This window comes from Asterias amurensis, chromosome 18 (genome assembly GCF_032118995.1).
Source record: "Asterias amurensis chromosome 18, ASM3211899v1".
Classification (NCBI taxonomy): Eukaryota; Metazoa; Echinodermata; class Asteroidea; order Forcipulatida; family Asteriidae; genus Asterias; species Asterias amurensis.
The window spans coordinates 13,998,543-14,015,494 of record NC_092665.1 but is presented as its reverse complement, the minus strand read 5'-3'; the positions used below and the strand labels follow the sequence as shown (position 1 = coordinate 14,015,494).

Genomic DNA, 16,952 nt, shown 5'->3' with positions numbered 1-16,952 from the left:
TTCAAATTTTTAGGAACATGGTCACGAAACTAAAAAAAGCTAAGTTTATGTTTCCTCTATTTTGTTTTATTTTTTTACAACATAGCAAAAGTGATTTAATTCTAGACGACTTTGGTAAAGCAACAACACAATTTTACCGAAAACCGGAGTAAATACTTTCTACCATTATTAAAAAATGTGATCCGACTGAAAGTTTTTTCCCCGTTTCGCCTTGAATAATGTGAATTTGGGAATAATGGAAACTTCACATTTGTCGATGTTCGATTTGCCGGTTGGTGCAGGTGTGAGTGCACTCATAAAAACAAAAACTATTCCCCAAACACCGGTGTTGTGTGTATGGCTTTACAAATGGCTAAAATATAACAGTTTCAAACAACCCATTCTGGGGTAAAATACTAGCCTTAGTAAAAGGATTTGGGTATAGGCCTAGACCTTCAATAGGACACAATTCACACAATGGCCAAAGATGTATAATATAATGATGGTATAATGATAACGAATATAATGATGGTAGAAAGCTAAGATATTACCTGCTGAGGTTCTGTTTTTTAGTACTGTTTTTTAGTACTTTCTTCTTTTGTTTCTTTTGAGTCATAAACAAAAATGAGTGAAAAAATATCTTGAAAATAATGTTTGTCTCAGTGTGAGACGAAAGTTATTTTAGTATGTACAATAATATTAATCAGTTCTGGTGTTTTGAGTACGCAGTTTTGAGTAGCACAAAATTCACAATGCAAGGATGGACAAACAAAATGTACATTAACCTTTCCTATGAAGAAAATTAAACACTTCCAGGCACTATGATTTGAGTGGCCACTCATTCTAACCTCAAATTGTGAGAAAATTGTAGTTTGATTCAGCGTCTGTTATCTCAGGATTCGGAACCCATAAAAAATGTATAGTTTTTTTTTATATGAAGTGAATGGTTTATTATAGACCTTTTTCGCAAATACCCATTGCGCAAGCGCTAATTTTTGAATGAGATGCATGCTGGTCTAACTAGCGATCACACTAGAACAGCATGCTTGACCAGCAGGCACTTCATCATTCCACGCTCTATACAGCGCGCATACCGAGTGCGAAGAGGTCTTTTAAAAAGAGAATCACAAATACTTGGTATCACGACGTTATGCGTGGAATAAGTTGCATGTTGGTCTACCTAGTGATCATGTTTGATCCCTAGCTAGACCAGCATGCACTTCATCATTCCACGCTCTATACAGCGCGCATACCGAGTGCGAAGAGGTCTTTTAAAAAGAGAATCACAAATACTTGGTACCACGACGTTATGCGTGGAATAAGTTGCATGTTGGTCTACCTAGTGATCATGTTTGATCCCTAGCTAGACCAGCATGCACTTCATCATTCCACGCTCTATACAGCGCGCATACCGAGTGCGAAGAGGTCTTTTAAAAAGAGAATCACAAATACTTGGTATCACGACGTTATGCGTGGAATAAGTTGCATGTTGGTCTACCTAGTGATCATGTTTGATCCCTTGCTAGACCAGCATGCACTTCATTCCAAAGTTAGAGCTTGCGCGATGGGTATTTAGGGCGCCCTCTTTCAATGGGTGCGCTATACTTACAGTTATACCCTGAGTGAGTTCAGTTAAAAAGAAGGCAGATTTAGGTAGTTCAAGTTGACACTATTTTTAGAAAAGAAAATAGTATACATTTTAATTATTTTAAAACCACAAGAATGTGTACATAGTAAGTGTTGTAAAATAGTTAAAATATCGTGAAATCACTCTCCTAGTTATTAGTAAAAACACTAAAATGATCTATAGATAAACATTTGACAAAATAAGCAATTAAATTATTTAAAATCTAATACACAGTAAGGTTAAACGAAACTATTTCAGATCTCTTGTTTTTGTTAACTGAAGCCATCTAAGTGCGTCAAGTTCTTTTTTTCACGTGTTAAAATAGAGATTGGACCAAAGTGGTGCCCAAAATATCCGTGTACGCGCAAGACTTGTAAGGTCTGTGTATACAACCTTTGTTTACAAAAGAGTAACCTTGCACATTCATGGGCCTTTCTGGCAGGCAAGATACTGATCTGGTCATTTTGGATTTTTGTTTATTTCGTGTCACATATGCCAAATAAAATCAATTATAAAAGTAACAGATGAGGGCGTTTTGGGGGTGAGCCTCCTTTCACAAATCATAGGCTATGGTGCATCAGTCTTAAAATAATAAGATATGTAACTGTTTGACGCTTGGTGGCAGCAGACTCACCAGGTAAAATGCATTGTTCTCGGTAATGTGCGCACGCACAAAACTTCATTGACAATATACCTTTTTGCAAGTATCCATTGCGCAAGCGCTAACTGTAGAATGAGGTGCATGGTCTAGCTAGGGATCAAATTTTATCCCTAGTTAGACCAGTATGCACCTAACGCGCGTCAGAATATTTGCGAGAAGATTACCTGGGGTCGATTTCACAAAGAGTTAGGACTAGTCCTACGAGATATACAAACTGCATGGATAGTCCTAAGTTAGGACGAGTAACTGGTCCCAACTCGAGATAAGACTAGTCCTAACTCTTTATGAATTCCACCCCTGGTAAGTCTGTTGCATGCCACCTTGCGTTCCAAAGTCTCCCCATGAGTTACGTACAAATCGTGCCGGCAGGAAGTCCAGGCTTGGTGGCTCTTTTGTAAGCTTTTGAAAACAAGTCACACTGTACAAACAGCTGGAGAGAAGGCCCAAAGTTTATGGCTCTGCTTATACCGCATAATTCGGCGCTTACGGCGCCCTGTAAAGTGCACGATTCTGCAGGATGCACATGCAAGTACACTGTAGGTGGATTTCACAAAGAGTTAATACTAGTCTTACCTCGAGGTTTTAATAATAAGTCCTAAAGAGTCCACAGGCCAATATTTCATAGAGTTGCTTCAGCAGAAAACACTGCTTATAAAATCCCTGCTTAGCAATAATTAGCTGAATACCAGTCACAAATTGTACATGTGACATGGTATTTTGGCTGGTATTCTGGCTAGCATAATATTGTTGTGCTTAGCTTATTTTGGTGCTTAGCTTATTTTTGTGCTTAAGCAGCTCTATAAAATTGGGTCCTAGACTAAGCCTAAATTAGCACAATCTTTGTGAAATCGACACCTGGGGTTGATTTCACGAGTTACTCGGCCTAATTTAGAACTAGCCTTAAGTTTGAATATCTCCTAAGGTAAGGACTAGTCCTACGTTAGGACAATTCTTAGGTTAGGACTAGTCCTACGTTAGGACAAGTCCTAGGTTAGGACTAGTCCTAGTTTAGGACTAGTCCTAGGTTAGGGCTAGTCCAAGGTTAGGACTAGTCGTCCTAGGTTAGGGCTAGTCCAAGGTTAGGACTAGTCCAAAGTTAGGACTAGTCCTAAGTGTGGACTAGTCCTAGGTAGGACTAGTCCTAGGTTGGGACTAGTCCTAACCTAGGACTAGTCCTAGGTTAGGACGTGTCCTAAGTCACTAGTCCTAAGTTCTTTGTGAAATCGATCCCTAGATTCGTATCATATCTCTACCCATAATAATTACAATTATTAAAGGCAGAAGCTGCAACACTGATTACAAAAACGTAGTACAAGATGAAGGCGATAATGCCGATAACTTCCAGAACTATACCGGTGACAAGGGCCACGGTACACCACTTCTTGGCCTGGCGCGATGCCTCCTGCGCTCCGGCTAGATCACCGGCAGCCAGTCGAGACCGGACCTGTATGATTGAATGAATATTAACAATAGTACATAATAAGTAGGATTTTAAACATTTCACACAGAGTTATGACTAGTCTTACCTCGAGTTTGTAGGACGAGTTACTCGTCCAAGTTTAATATGACTAGTCTTAATAATTCCTTAAGAGTCATAGGCCCAATTTCATAGAGTTGCTTCAGCAGAAAACACTGCTTATAAATTCCCTACTTGGCAATAATGAGCTGAATACCAGTCAAAAAATTGTACATGTTTCATGGTATTTTGGTAGGTGACCATTTTATTTTGTTGCGCTTAGCTTATTTGTGTGCTTAAGCAGCTCTAGAAAATTGGGTCCTAGACTAAGACTTAATTAGCACTATCTTTGTGAAATCGACACCTGGGGTGGATTTCACGAGTTACTCGTCACGAGTTACTATGGTGGAGATACAATCTAGTAAGGTTTGCTGTAACACAATTGTGCATGAGAAGGTTTTGAAACTTTGCATGGTGGAAATAGGATAATAAGTAACACTATTCAATGGTACTCCTTAAAAATTTGAAAGGTTCTGAAAAGAACCGTAGGATTCAACTCTAGAAAATTCTGTGAAAATTTGAGCCCAATTGGTCGGCGAAGTTGCGAGATAATGACGAAAGAAAAAACACCCTTGTCACACGAAGTTGTGTGCTTTCAGATGCTTGATTTCGAGACCTCAAAATCTAGTTCTGATCGAGGTCTCGAAATCAAATTCGTGGAAAATTACTTCTTTCTCGAAAACTACGTTTAATTCAGAGGGAGCCGTTTATCACGATGGTTTTTGTTTTTAAATTAATATCAACAGCTCCCTATTAATCGTTACCAAGTTAGGTTTTATGCTAATACTAACTTGAGTAATTACTAATAGAATAATGTTCACTGCCTTAGGTAAGTTTTCAAGCTAGTTTTGAGCGTGTTCACCGCCGTAGGGGGAGAGTGTTCCAGTGTAATGCAAAGGGCCTGAATGTTTTAGGAAGCAATGGTGAGAATATTTGTATGAGTTTAAAGACGGAATGTTCCACTGAAACACTCGGTTGAATCTTCCTCCATGGTTGAATGAAACTATACTGCACGATTGCAAAACATGCATTATTCGTTTTATGACGTCAGTACAAGGGTCAAAGGTCACAAAGAGGGCGTCCCACTTACGTCCATAGATTTCAGAATTGCGATGATTCCGAAAGGACAGCAGCAGAATAGGGTGACGAGCACAGAGGCAATGAGATGATCATTGGGAGTAGCCCCCTGCTGCCGAACTATCATTGTTGGGCCAGGGGCCACCTAGAGAAGGGGAAAACAATGGTAGAAATTGAAACGAGGAAATCATCAACAACTTCCTTTCTTCACCCCGCAAAAAGATTTGAGTACAACTCAACCCACTGCGAATTTGCCTTTGCGAATTTGTGATTGTTAACAATTCCATGGTGATATATGTTATCTTGTAAGGAATAGCTCTCATTATTAAAAATGTAGTCCCACATACCTTGCAGGAAAATACACTCTTAACACAGTTAAGTGTTTAGATTTTCAAGACGTTTCTATAAGCATAAGTTTTGAACCAATTTTTTTCACACGTTTAACCTAAAACATGCTTATATTTGTGTGTGTGTTTGATTCCTACGAATTATGTTAGCAGGTGACAAATTGATAAACATGTTTATTATTTAAACATGTTTAAAAAGTGGTTACAACAACATTTAAACTCTAAGAACTGTTGTGTTAAAGCCCCTTGAGCGCCACTGAGTGGCGGATAATATGCGTTTTAATAAGAAGCCACTATTATTATAATTAGTATGAAAATCATGGCGTCTATAATTACCGCAACTTGTCCGCCCTGTTGAGGGTTGTACGTAGCTTGAGGTGGATACCCAGTCTATAAAACAAGAAATAGGTAGAAAAATAACAAACCTGTGAACATTTTGACTCAATTGGTAGTTGCAAGAAAGTAATAAAAGAAAAGGCACCCTTGTTGCACAGTAATTTCTTTGAAATCTGATGCAGAGTGAAAGGCTACACTCATAAAAACACTGGGGTCAGAATTGACTCGGATTTGCATAAAATAACAAACCTGTGAAAATTTGAGCTCAATTAGTCGTCGAAGTTGCGAGATAATAATGAAATAAAAAAAACACCTTGTCATACGAAGTTGTGTGCTTTCAGATGCTTGATTTCGAGACCTCAAATTCTAAATCTGAGGTCCCGAAGTAAAATTCGTTAAATTTACTTCTTTCTCGAAAACTACGTCACTTCAGCGGGAGCCGTTTCATACCATGTTTTATACTACCAACCTCTCCCCATTACTCGTACCGAGTAAGGTTTGATGCTAACAGTTATTTTGAGTAATTACCAATAGTGTCCACTGTCTTTAATTACTGGTAGCCGTTAAACGAGAGGCACAAATTGTTCCCTAAGGGATTTATACTTAATAACCAAATACTACCGAAATGGACACAAACTGTACATAAATAATAAGCCTTTGCTATCTTTGAATCAAGATTCTTATTCGGTAATGGGAGACTTTGGAACGCTAGGTGGCAGCAGACTTAACAGGTAAATTGTCATTGCTTACGTACGTAGTTCCAAGCATGCGCGCATTACCGAGAACAATGGATTTTACCTGGTAAGTCTGCTGCCACCAAGCGTCCCGAAAGTCCCCTATTTACTGCAAGAATCTTCAACTTTATTTATCTGCTCAGCAAACTCGGACGGTGCAGGGACTATAAAGGGTTATGATTACCAACTATCAATGGCCAAATTTCATAGAGCTGCTAAGCACAAAAATTCTGCTAAGCGTGAATTTTCTTCCTTGATAAAAACAAGTTTACCAACCAAATTTCCATTTGTTGCATAATTGCTTGTTACTGGTATTCAGCTGTTGTTTGCTTATCCTGAAAATCAAGAAGAAATTACATGCTAAGCAAATTGTTGTGCTTAGCAGCTCTATGAAATTGGGCCTGATGAACTTATTTAATGTCGGTCCATTCTTACCTGTTGTGGCTGCTGGTCATAGCCTGATTTCTCGTATCCTGCAACACACAAAAACAAACAAAAAAACATTGGAAACAAAACTTCAGCTCGGACCTCTCAACCCAAAGTCAAATTTAAAATTGATCCGAAGTCACTTTGTCTTGTCCTTACACCACACGAAGTTGAGACCTCAAAATCAATTCAAATATTTAACAGAGAAATTACTTATTTTCAAAAAAAAAACTACGTTTTTCAGAGGGAGACGTTTCTCACAACGTTTAATTCCATCAACAGCTCTCCTTTGCTCGTCACCAAGTTACTTTTTATGATAACAATTTAATTTTAAGTAATTACCATTAGTGTCCAGTGCCTTTATTATGGGAAGCTTTCTACCATCATTATCTTCAAACCGTGTACGTATATCTGTGGACATTGCGTTTTGTGTCATACAAAAAGTGTCTAGACCCTTTAATGCAGTTATTGATTAGTACTTTTCAGATTAATTATCATTGTCTACAGATTATCCATTATGATGGCAACACCCCTCAAACGGCTTATTTATCTATATATTGACAAGGGTGCTTAAATTGTTGGTAATAATGATGGTGTTCTAAACATGACGCATAACTCACATACAAACTAAAGACAATGATATGCCAGACGAATATATTTTTGTCATTCCCGCGTTTATAAGCTTTGGCTTCTTGTGTAATGCCGTCACTTAGTAGTTTTCTTGTATCAATTGTTTTGTCTTTCTAAAGTGCTCAACTGAATTGAATTGAATTGAATTGAATTGAATTGAATTGAATTGAATTGAATTGGACGAACAAAAAACTTGTGACGTTGCAATTAAACTAACACATCCTTTCAAAACTTATATTCAAAACAGTAACACATTTGGTGCACAAAGAAGTCTTTTAATATTTGAGTGAGAAATTACCTCTTTCTCAAAAACTTATGTCACTTCAGAGGAAGCCGTTTCTCACAATGTTTTATACTTTCAACAGCTCCCCTATCCTCTTTACCAAGTTAGTTTTTATGCTAACAAGTATTTTGAGTAATTGCCAAAAGTGTATATGCCTTTAAGCAGCTCTATGAAATCGAGCCCTCTATAGTCGTTTTTAAGTTAATTATGGCTATAGCCTTATCGAGGTCAAAGACAGATCCATCATTGATCTCTTTTATATAAGCGTTGTGCGAACTTGACCTACAAAAATGGTGGCTGTACTGATGAAAAGGGGCTGCGACCTTTACAAAACACAAACAAACCTGGACGGCCAGAATCAACAGTGTGAGCGTATACTATTCAGAAAGTGACAAAAAAAAAGAAAAGCGGCGGAATAAATAATACTACAGAATAACGAAAACCTTGACGTGCTATTATATGACTAGTTATGGCAAAATAGTTGGATATTCACAACACAAATATATATACATTATGGAATGCAGATTGTGAATTAAAAAAGTGAGGGGGAAAATGATATAATATAATTTAAAAAAAAATGAATAAACAAATAAATAAATAAAAAGAAGAAGAAGAAGGAAAAGAAGAAAAATAACCAATCAATTTACCAAACAACAAACAAATAAAATAATGGTAACAAATCTGAACCTCGATATAGCTCAGTAAATTTAAAAGACCTGTGGAATATGAAATGTTGAATTAACGGTGACAAAAATAACCAACCAAACAAACAAACAAACAAACAAACAAACAAACAAACAAACAAACAAACAAACAAACAAACAAACAAACAAACAAATAAACACTCCAACACCCCCAACAAACAAACAAACCACGAACAAATGGAAAAGTGGTAACAAACTTGAACCTTGATTTTGAACAGTAAATTACAAATACATGTGGGATCTGGAATGTTGAATCATGGAGGTAGGTTGAATTAACAGGGGGGTGGGGGAAGAAGAAAAAAGAGAGAAAGAAAAAAAACAGAGAGAAACCAGCAGCATCACCAGGGCCAGAATCGGTCTCCATACAAGTCGCCCAAATGTCAAGTGGGCAAATGCAGGAGCAATAAAGTAAAAGATTAGAGTAAAAAACACTAAACGGTGGTAGGAGAGTAATTTGTAATGCGTCTAGATTCTTTGTCTGTTAATAATTGTGTAATACAATTTTCCATGCGTGTCTTTAAAATGGAGGGGTTGTTAAAAGCCAACGCCCATCACAAGTAAAGATGGATGCGTCGCCATAGCAGCGAAGTTGTTGACTAAGGACGCCATCCTTGACACACAAGCGTTACCATGGTGATAGAAATAAACACAACCACACTTATTTGCTCCCTAGTGGAGTTGAAAGCATCACTGTAAATATAAGAAGAAGAAAAAAATATGTAGTTTCTTGTGTCAATGGTAAGCCTGCAATGATACCTTTATTTATTAAAGGAACACGTTGCCTTGGATCGGACGAGTTGGTCTATGAAAAGCGTTTGAAACCGTTTGTTATGAAATGCATATGGTTAGAAAGATGTTTTCAAAGTAGAATATAATGATCAACACAAGTATCTCTCAAAATTGCACGGTTTTCATTTTACGTCGCGAACTAACACGGTCGGCCATTTATGGGAGTCAAATTTATAAATGGCCGACCGTGTTTGTCGACGAGGTAAAACGAAAACCACGCAATTTCGAGGCATATTTGTGTAGATCATTGTATTCTACTTTTACAACATCTTTCTAACCATATCGATTCTAAAACAAACGGTTACAGGACGCTTTTCAAAGACCAACTCGACCGATCCAAGGCAACGTGTTCCTTTAACCTAGAAAGGCACAACCGCATAATGTGAAGGGCATACACAAATCAACAGTAAATTATTTGACATGATGATTGTTTGTTTGTTTGTTTGTTTTCCTGACACTACAACCATTATTATAACAAGCCAGTCATCAAAAAAGATGTGCCCTCCCATCCAGTCCTTGCTGCTAATACAAATTTATCCTATTCTTTATGACAGAATTTTCGCATGAAAGTGTCCATGTGAAGTTAATATTATGTTGGTCAATTTTTGTTGAGTTGGAGGGGGCGGGGTATTTTGGAATTCACACAAAGGGCCTATACTGCTTAGGCCTACCACTACATAACTATATTTATATGTAGAAAAACACTGAATACGCCCACTGTTTGTAAAATATTTATCGATTGTTTATCTGCTGTCAGTAATTTATCTAATAATAACAAATGGTTCTTGTATTGCGCATTTTACAATACCCATATCAATTCGTATTACATTAGTTCCCTGGTCATTGAAGTAAGCAAAGCGGTTGGCGGCTAGATTTTAAAGACAGTGGACACTGTTGGTATTTGTCAAAGACTAGTCTTCACAGTTTGTGTATCTTAACATATGCATAAAATAACAAACCTGTGAAAATTTGAGCTCAATCGGTCATCGAAGTTGCGAGATAATAATGAAAGAAAAAAACACCCTTGTCACACGAAGTTGTGTGCGTTTAGATGGTTTTGTTTCGAGACCTCAAGTTCTAAAACTGTGGTTTCGAAATCAAATTCGTAGAAAATTACATCTTTCTCAAAAACTATGGCACTTCAGAGGGAGCCGTTTCTCACAATGGTTTATACCATCAACCTCTCCCCATTACTCGTCACCAAGAAAGGTTTTATGCTAATAATTATGTTGAGTAATTACCAATATTCAATTCTGTATTAATTCCAGTCTGAGAAGCGTGCACATGCGTAGTAAGAACATAATTCGTGTTTAGGCGTATAAGCCCTCGTTGGCAAGGTTACCGTATAGGTGCCTCATTTTACCCAGGGAGGAATGAGTTACCCCAGTAACAATAAACCCTATTTCGTTAGCCCAGTTAAAGGCACTGGACACTATTGGTAATTACTCAAAATAATTGTTAGCATAAAACCTTTCTTGATTTCGAGTGATGGGAAGAGGCATGGTAGTATACAACACTGTGAGAAACGGCTCCCTCTGAAGTAGTTTTCGAAAGAAAAAAGTAATTTTCCATGAATTAAGCCCTCTATAGCCGTTTTTAGGGTATATGCCTATAGCCTTATCGAGGTCAAAGACAGATCCATTTTTTTTTTTATTTATTTTTTTTTTTTTGGGGGGGAATAAAATGATATAATTTTTCCATTTTTCCAGCTATACTTCGATGTGCATTATGTGACTCAGAATGTATTACATCCAGAGCCGTTTGTACTTCTCATTACAAAGTAAATTTGTATTGAAAATTATAGTTATTTGTATCCGTGATTAGAATATTGCAACCGGATTTGGGTTACGGACCTATAACATCAAGGCAAATTTCTCTCTTTATTAATTCCATTCTTTGTTAATTCCATTCTGAGAAACGTGCACATGCGCAGTAAGAACAGCATTCATGTTATAGGCGTATGATACCGTATAGGTGACTCATTTTACCCATGGAGGAACGAGTTACCCCAGTAACAATAACACCCTATTTCGTTAGCCCAGTTAAAGGCAGTGGACACTATTGGTAATTACTCAAAATAATTGTTAGCATAAACCTTTCTTGATTTCGAATAATGGGAAGAGGTTGGTAGTATAAAACATTGTGAGAAACGGCTCCCTCTGAAATAACGTAGTTTTTAAGAGAAAAAGTAATTTTCCATGAATTGAGCCCTCTATAGTCGTTTTTAGGTTAAATGCCTATAGCCTTATCGAGGTCCAAGACAGATCCATAATTTTTTTCTTCATTTTTGTTTTCCTTTTTTTTTGGGGGGGGGGGGGGTGGGCTAGCCTTGCTCAAGGCAGTCGCATTATTCGCTCCCAAAAGACGCAGCTGTAAACCCACCCGCCGTATACCCTGTGCATGGTGTGTGCGATCACACCGAATGACCCACCCGTATACACACTGTCACATCGCACGAATACTGTTCACACAAGTCATCGCACTCGTACACCACTAACCGCATGCGGAGGCCGTCAGGCCGACAGCCTTGTCGGGTCTGTATCTTTCCGTTTTAATGTGTTGTATTGAAAAAATTCCAATAGTGGACGAAATTGGGGGCCTCTAGGATATGCTAGTATGCAGCTCATGAATATGTATATCGTTCGTCAGACCTATCAGACAACACAGGATGTGAGGCAAATGAATTATTCATTTTGACGTCCAATCACGCACTTCCCTTATCACGACCTTTGGACCCTATCATGCGTCCGTGGTGGTGGTGTGTGCGGTAAACATGTCTCGTCTTCCGCGGGCATTATGGTAATGAGCTGACCGTGGGAACTCTTCGCTTATTATAGTAATGAGGTCAGTGGCTTCAACACAGATCCTACAAGGCTGTCGGCCTGAAGGCCTCCGCATGCGGATAGTGTACGGGGGCATCGTGTCGTGCGATGTTACGCACAGTGAATACGGGTGGGTTTTACGCACAGTGAATACGGGTGGGTTTTTATACAGCGGCGGTCTTTTTTCGGAGTGAATAATTCGACTGCCTTGAGCAAGGCTGGGGGGGGGGGGGGCGGGGGTATATAAAGTGATATAATTTTCCATAACCCCAGCTATATACTTCGATGTGCATTATGGGACTCAGAATGTATTACATCCAGAGCGGTTTGTACTTCTCATTACAAAGTAAACTTGTATTGCAATTATAGTCATTTGTGTCCGTGATTAGAATATTGCAACCGGATTTGAGTTACGGACCTATAACATCAAGGCAAATTTCTTTCTTTATTAATTCCATTTTTTGGTAATTACATTCTGAGAAACGTGCACATGCGCAGTAAGAACAGCATTCATGTTATAGGCGTATGATACCGTATAGGTGACTCATTTTACCCATGGAGGAACGAGTTACCCCAGTAACAATAACACCCTATTTCGTTAGCCCAATTAAAGGCAGTGGACACTTGGTTATTACTCAAAATAATTGTTAGCATAAACCTTTCTTGATTTCGAGTAATGGAGAGAGGTTGTAGTATAAAACATTGTGAGAAACGGCTCCCTCTGATATAACGTAGTGAATGAGAGAAAAAAGTAATTTTTCATGAATTTGATTTCGAGACCTCGGAATTAGATTTTGAGGTCTCGAAATCAAGCATCTGAATGCATCCCTACAACTTTGTGTGACAAGGGTGTTTTTCGTTCATTATTATCTCGCATTTCGACGACCAATTGAGCTCAAGTTGTCAAATGTTTGTTAATGTATGCATTATGTTGATATACAACAAGTGAGAAGACTGGTCTTTGACAATAATTACCAATAGTGTCCAGTGTCTTTAAAGATTTAAAGGCACTGGACACATTATTCACACACACACACAATGCATAAAATAACCTAAATATTACCCTAACCCTAATAGTTATAAGAAAATAATGAAAGTAAGAAATAACACCTGTGTCCAGATGCATGTGGAAATAGGTCTGTTATTATTTTGGTGAGATATTCTCATCAAAAACTATGTTACTTCTGAGGGAGCCGTTTCTCACAATGATTTATACTATCAACAGCTCTCCATTGCTCGTTAATACCAAATACCTTTTTATACTAAACATTATTTGTGTGGAGTGTACAGTGTCTTTAAGATTCTTATTATTCTACCAAGTATGACATTCAGGGACATATATTGATGTAAGAATCGTGCTCGTGACAACTAACAGTTGTTGCTTTAACCCAATATGCACACTATCATTTACAAAATGGGGTAATTTTGTTTCCACTGTTCCGCTTTTACCCCGACCTTGTTTAAGCAATGTATGTTTATTTTTCCAATTGTTTTTCTTCCTCAAGTTCAATGAAAACATTATTTGAAAAGGAAATATCTCTAGGTTTACACAAAAAAAAAAATACTATAAAACTTGTTTGCGATTCACTCGAGATAATAGTTTCAAAAGCGAAAGGAAGATAAATTAGGTTCTTCATAAATACTATTTTCCCTGACTCATTTTGTCTTGGTGCGTACAATGGGCGTGACCACCAAGACAAGATTCGATTATCGAACCTATAACAATTGGGTCGAAGAAATGTTTCCGCCCAAAATGACTAATACACTACTATAGTAATCAGAATGTAAACAAAATACAGCAATGGGTCAAAACCAAAATTAAGATATTCTTTTTCTCCCCGATGTGAATTTAACATATAATAAAATGAACAACTATAAACGAACAATAATAGCTTGTTCTCGCAAATAAACATGTCATTTTCAATGCTAAGTTCACCTAAAACGAAAGTGGTCTTGCAGCTTACATTTCAAGATGGTTTTCCTCAAAAAATAAGTTGTCTGCACTGCAAACGATCAGGGGTTGACAAATCAGTATTACTGACAAACACAAAATGAGTCTCAAATCAGGATCCAGGTTTTACGGTTCGTTGGAATGATGGCATTTCCCACCTTTTTATAACCCCTGTACTGTGGGTAAAATATTCGAGGGGTTTGGGTTGGGTGACAATAGCATCAGTACTAGATAATTTCTTTCCATTCCTTTTTTTCCTCTTCTTAAAGCAGGAGAGAGTACTTGTTAAAAATTCATGTTCAACTGAGTTTCTGAGTTTCAATTGCTTGTTTAAAAAAAATTAAAAAATTAAAATAAAAAAAAATCCCGGTCAACATCTTTCTGACTCCACCTATCCTATATTGCATTCTTACCTGGTGGTGCTGAAGTCATCCTGAAATTTCACTCGACGGTCCGCCGTGAGATGGTGGTGCGATGAAACTGTACTTGGCGGCGAGGAAACAAAAGTAATCAAGTCTGCATCAACGAAGTCGGCAAAGTCTTGTCAATGTCAGTACGGTGCTCCCTCATTCATTTGAACTTGCTACACATAACGATGGATCGACGTGGTTGGTAAAAAATGTAACACAGTACGACGTTTTTGCTTTTTTATGTACGGATGATGCGCGTGGGTGGTGTGGCGGGATCGGGCGTCGATTGTGCCAGTTGTTGTACCGTAAATAAGTAGAACACCGTAAATACAAATCTATAATTTTGTCCCTGAGGACAAAAAAAAAAAAAAGTTGACCGTCCCCTCCCTTGTCCTTTTTTGATGCAGCATCCTTGTTTGTATTATTATTTATCTTAAATTTTATTTTTCAAAAAGATTCGGTGTATTTCTCATTAAACTTACTACTATTTTAAGAACATACTGTTTGAATTAAAAGGCTTATAGCGGCCACATTTGAAAGAAATACAAAATTACATGCCCTCATCCTCCTCTTTTTGGAAAAAAGCCCGGACGATTAACTGTTTTATTTATTTATTTGGCCTTATATGGGGGAATGAGGCCAAGGCGGTCGTAGTCTTAGCCTTTGGTCAAGGCACACACGGCACACCGGATAGCACGCACAGCCACAAAAATGTAACGCACGTTTTGGGGGCCTTATGTTTTTCTTTACATTTTTGCCAACGATTTTGATGGGAGAAAATGGAACGAATTTGCATCGAACGTTCTTGTGACGTCATGCAAGTAATTGTGACTTCTTATTGGCCAGCAACTCACCACGCTAATGCATTATGCATTACATCCCACAAGAATCGTTGGCAAATGTAAAGAAAAACATAAGGCCCCCAAAACGAGTTGGTAAAGGCGCGTTGCGGCTTTGCCGCTCGCGGTGATAGTCTTTTTTCGTGCGTTACATTTTTGGGGTTGTGTGTGCCATCCGGTGTGCCGCGTGCGCCTTGACTAAAGGCTATCGTAGTCTTGGCCCAAGACTGTGATTCTATTATTGTCTAATTGGGATACGCTCAGTTGTAAATATTGCTAAAGCGCGCCCTCTTACGGTATGATTTAACCAACTAGTTCGTATTTGTCTGTGGTAACTCGCTCTAGACTAGCTCAGATCCAGTGATTCCATTTGGTTTACTACTGTGATGCCATTGGTACACTACTGTGATGCCATTGGATAAACGTGCAGTGACATGTGCTTCCCCTGCTGGCTGCACGGCTCAAAAATATCAACTCCCGTTGCGAAATGAATAAACAACAAAATAAATAAATTAAGTAGGATTTGAAACTTTGCATGGTGGAGATAAGATATAGAAGAGTTTGCGGTAACACCATGTAATAACAATCTCTAAATGAGTTGGGGTGGTTCTGAAAAGAACCGTTGGGCAGCATCAGAGTCCAGCATTCTCCAGAAGACGATCAGAGCATACTGATCGAAACGTCGAGTTAACCCAAAGGTTCTTTTCAGAACCACCCCAACTCATTTAGAGATTGTTATTACATGGTGTTACCGCAAACTCTTCTATAAAATAAATAAAACAATACCTTTTTAAAAGAAAGTCACTCAACATCAAACAGCACTTTCTGACAATGAGTACATTCACATTTATTTCAATACGACGTATAAACGGGTTATAACAAAGTGATTAAAATTCAAAATTTAGTTTATCACAAATAAGTTATTGTATTACATTATTATGTTTCTATTTTTTTTGTAGAGACAACACTTAACATTGTCGCCTTCGACTGACATTTCAAAAAGCTTATTTTCTACCCATGGTCTGTTATTTTGTGAGCCAACATGATATATTAAACCACATAACCTTACATTGTAATAATATTGGTGACACCCGAAGGGCGTCTCAAGCCACATATATTACACCTTGTCACTGGGCCTTCAAAATTCCTTAAACCATGGCGGAATAAATTATTTATTCCTCCATGCTTAAACCATCTCAGCTCCCTGGGGAGTATGCAGCCTGTGCTGCCAAATATGTAGCGCACTCAGCTAATCAATTACAAGAACCATCTCTGCCCTCACAGGTACCCATTTACCCCTTGGTGGAGAGAAGCTTATGGTTAAGTGTCTTGCTCAAGAAAAAGTGTAACGACCAGGATTCGAACCCACACTGGTCATCAATGAAAAGTTTGCACATTTTTGTGTCACGGTTTTTACGTAAATACCAGAGTCTTGAAAAATGACAGCATTACAAGTTGTGAGATGTGCACCCCTTTTTTTGTTTCAAACTTTTATAAAAATCAGATGATGCAATCGCCATAAAATATAAAATGTTATGTTCTCTTCCATTGGGTTGTGCCTAGTACTAAATAACGATGTGGCTAATTTGTACGTGTGATCTTCCTACAAATGCGTAATAAAAAGAACACCGAAGAATAATTAGCTCCCGAAATGGCATCACCAAGATTTTATCTTTGATGACATCTTGTTTGGGTCCAACACTAAAGAAATATTGCATTCAAAATCTCAAGGCAAAAAAACCCCAAAACATTATTATAACTCATAATTTATTACTTATAATTACTCATTATTAATGCAAGTGTCACACACAACGTGTGAAA

The 16,952-nt window shown here is 37.9% G+C and overlaps 1 protein-coding gene across 1 annotated transcript; it reads right to left on the bottom strand.

Annotated features, from left to right (window-relative positions):
• On the bottom strand, positions 1–14,545 carry LOC139950547 (proline rich transmembrane protein 1B-like). The gene is made up of 5 exons (XM_071949285.1): positions 14,296–14,545; positions 6,713–6,750; positions 5,544–5,597; positions 4,874–5,005; positions 1–3,711 (listed from the first exon to the last, which is right to left on the bottom strand). The coding sequence occupies exons 1-5, from the start codon at positions 14,312–14,314 to the stop codon at positions 3,517–3,519; spliced, it is 438 nt and encodes a 145-aa protein (XP_071805386.1). The 5' UTR covers positions 14,315–14,545; the 3' UTR covers positions 1–3,516.
• Between the last annotated feature and the right edge of the window lie 2,407 nt (positions 14,546–16,952).

Coding starts and splice junctions, on each gene's coding strand:
- LOC139950547 (XM_071949285.1), bottom strand. Junction 5,598..6,712: donor ATGACCAGCAGCCACAACAG/GTAAGAATGGAC, acceptor CTTGTTTTATAG/ACTGGGTATCCACCTCAAGC. Junction 5,006..5,543: donor AACAGGGCGGACAAGTTGCG/GTAATTATAGAC, acceptor CCCCTTCTCTAG/GTGGCCCCTGGCCCAACAAT.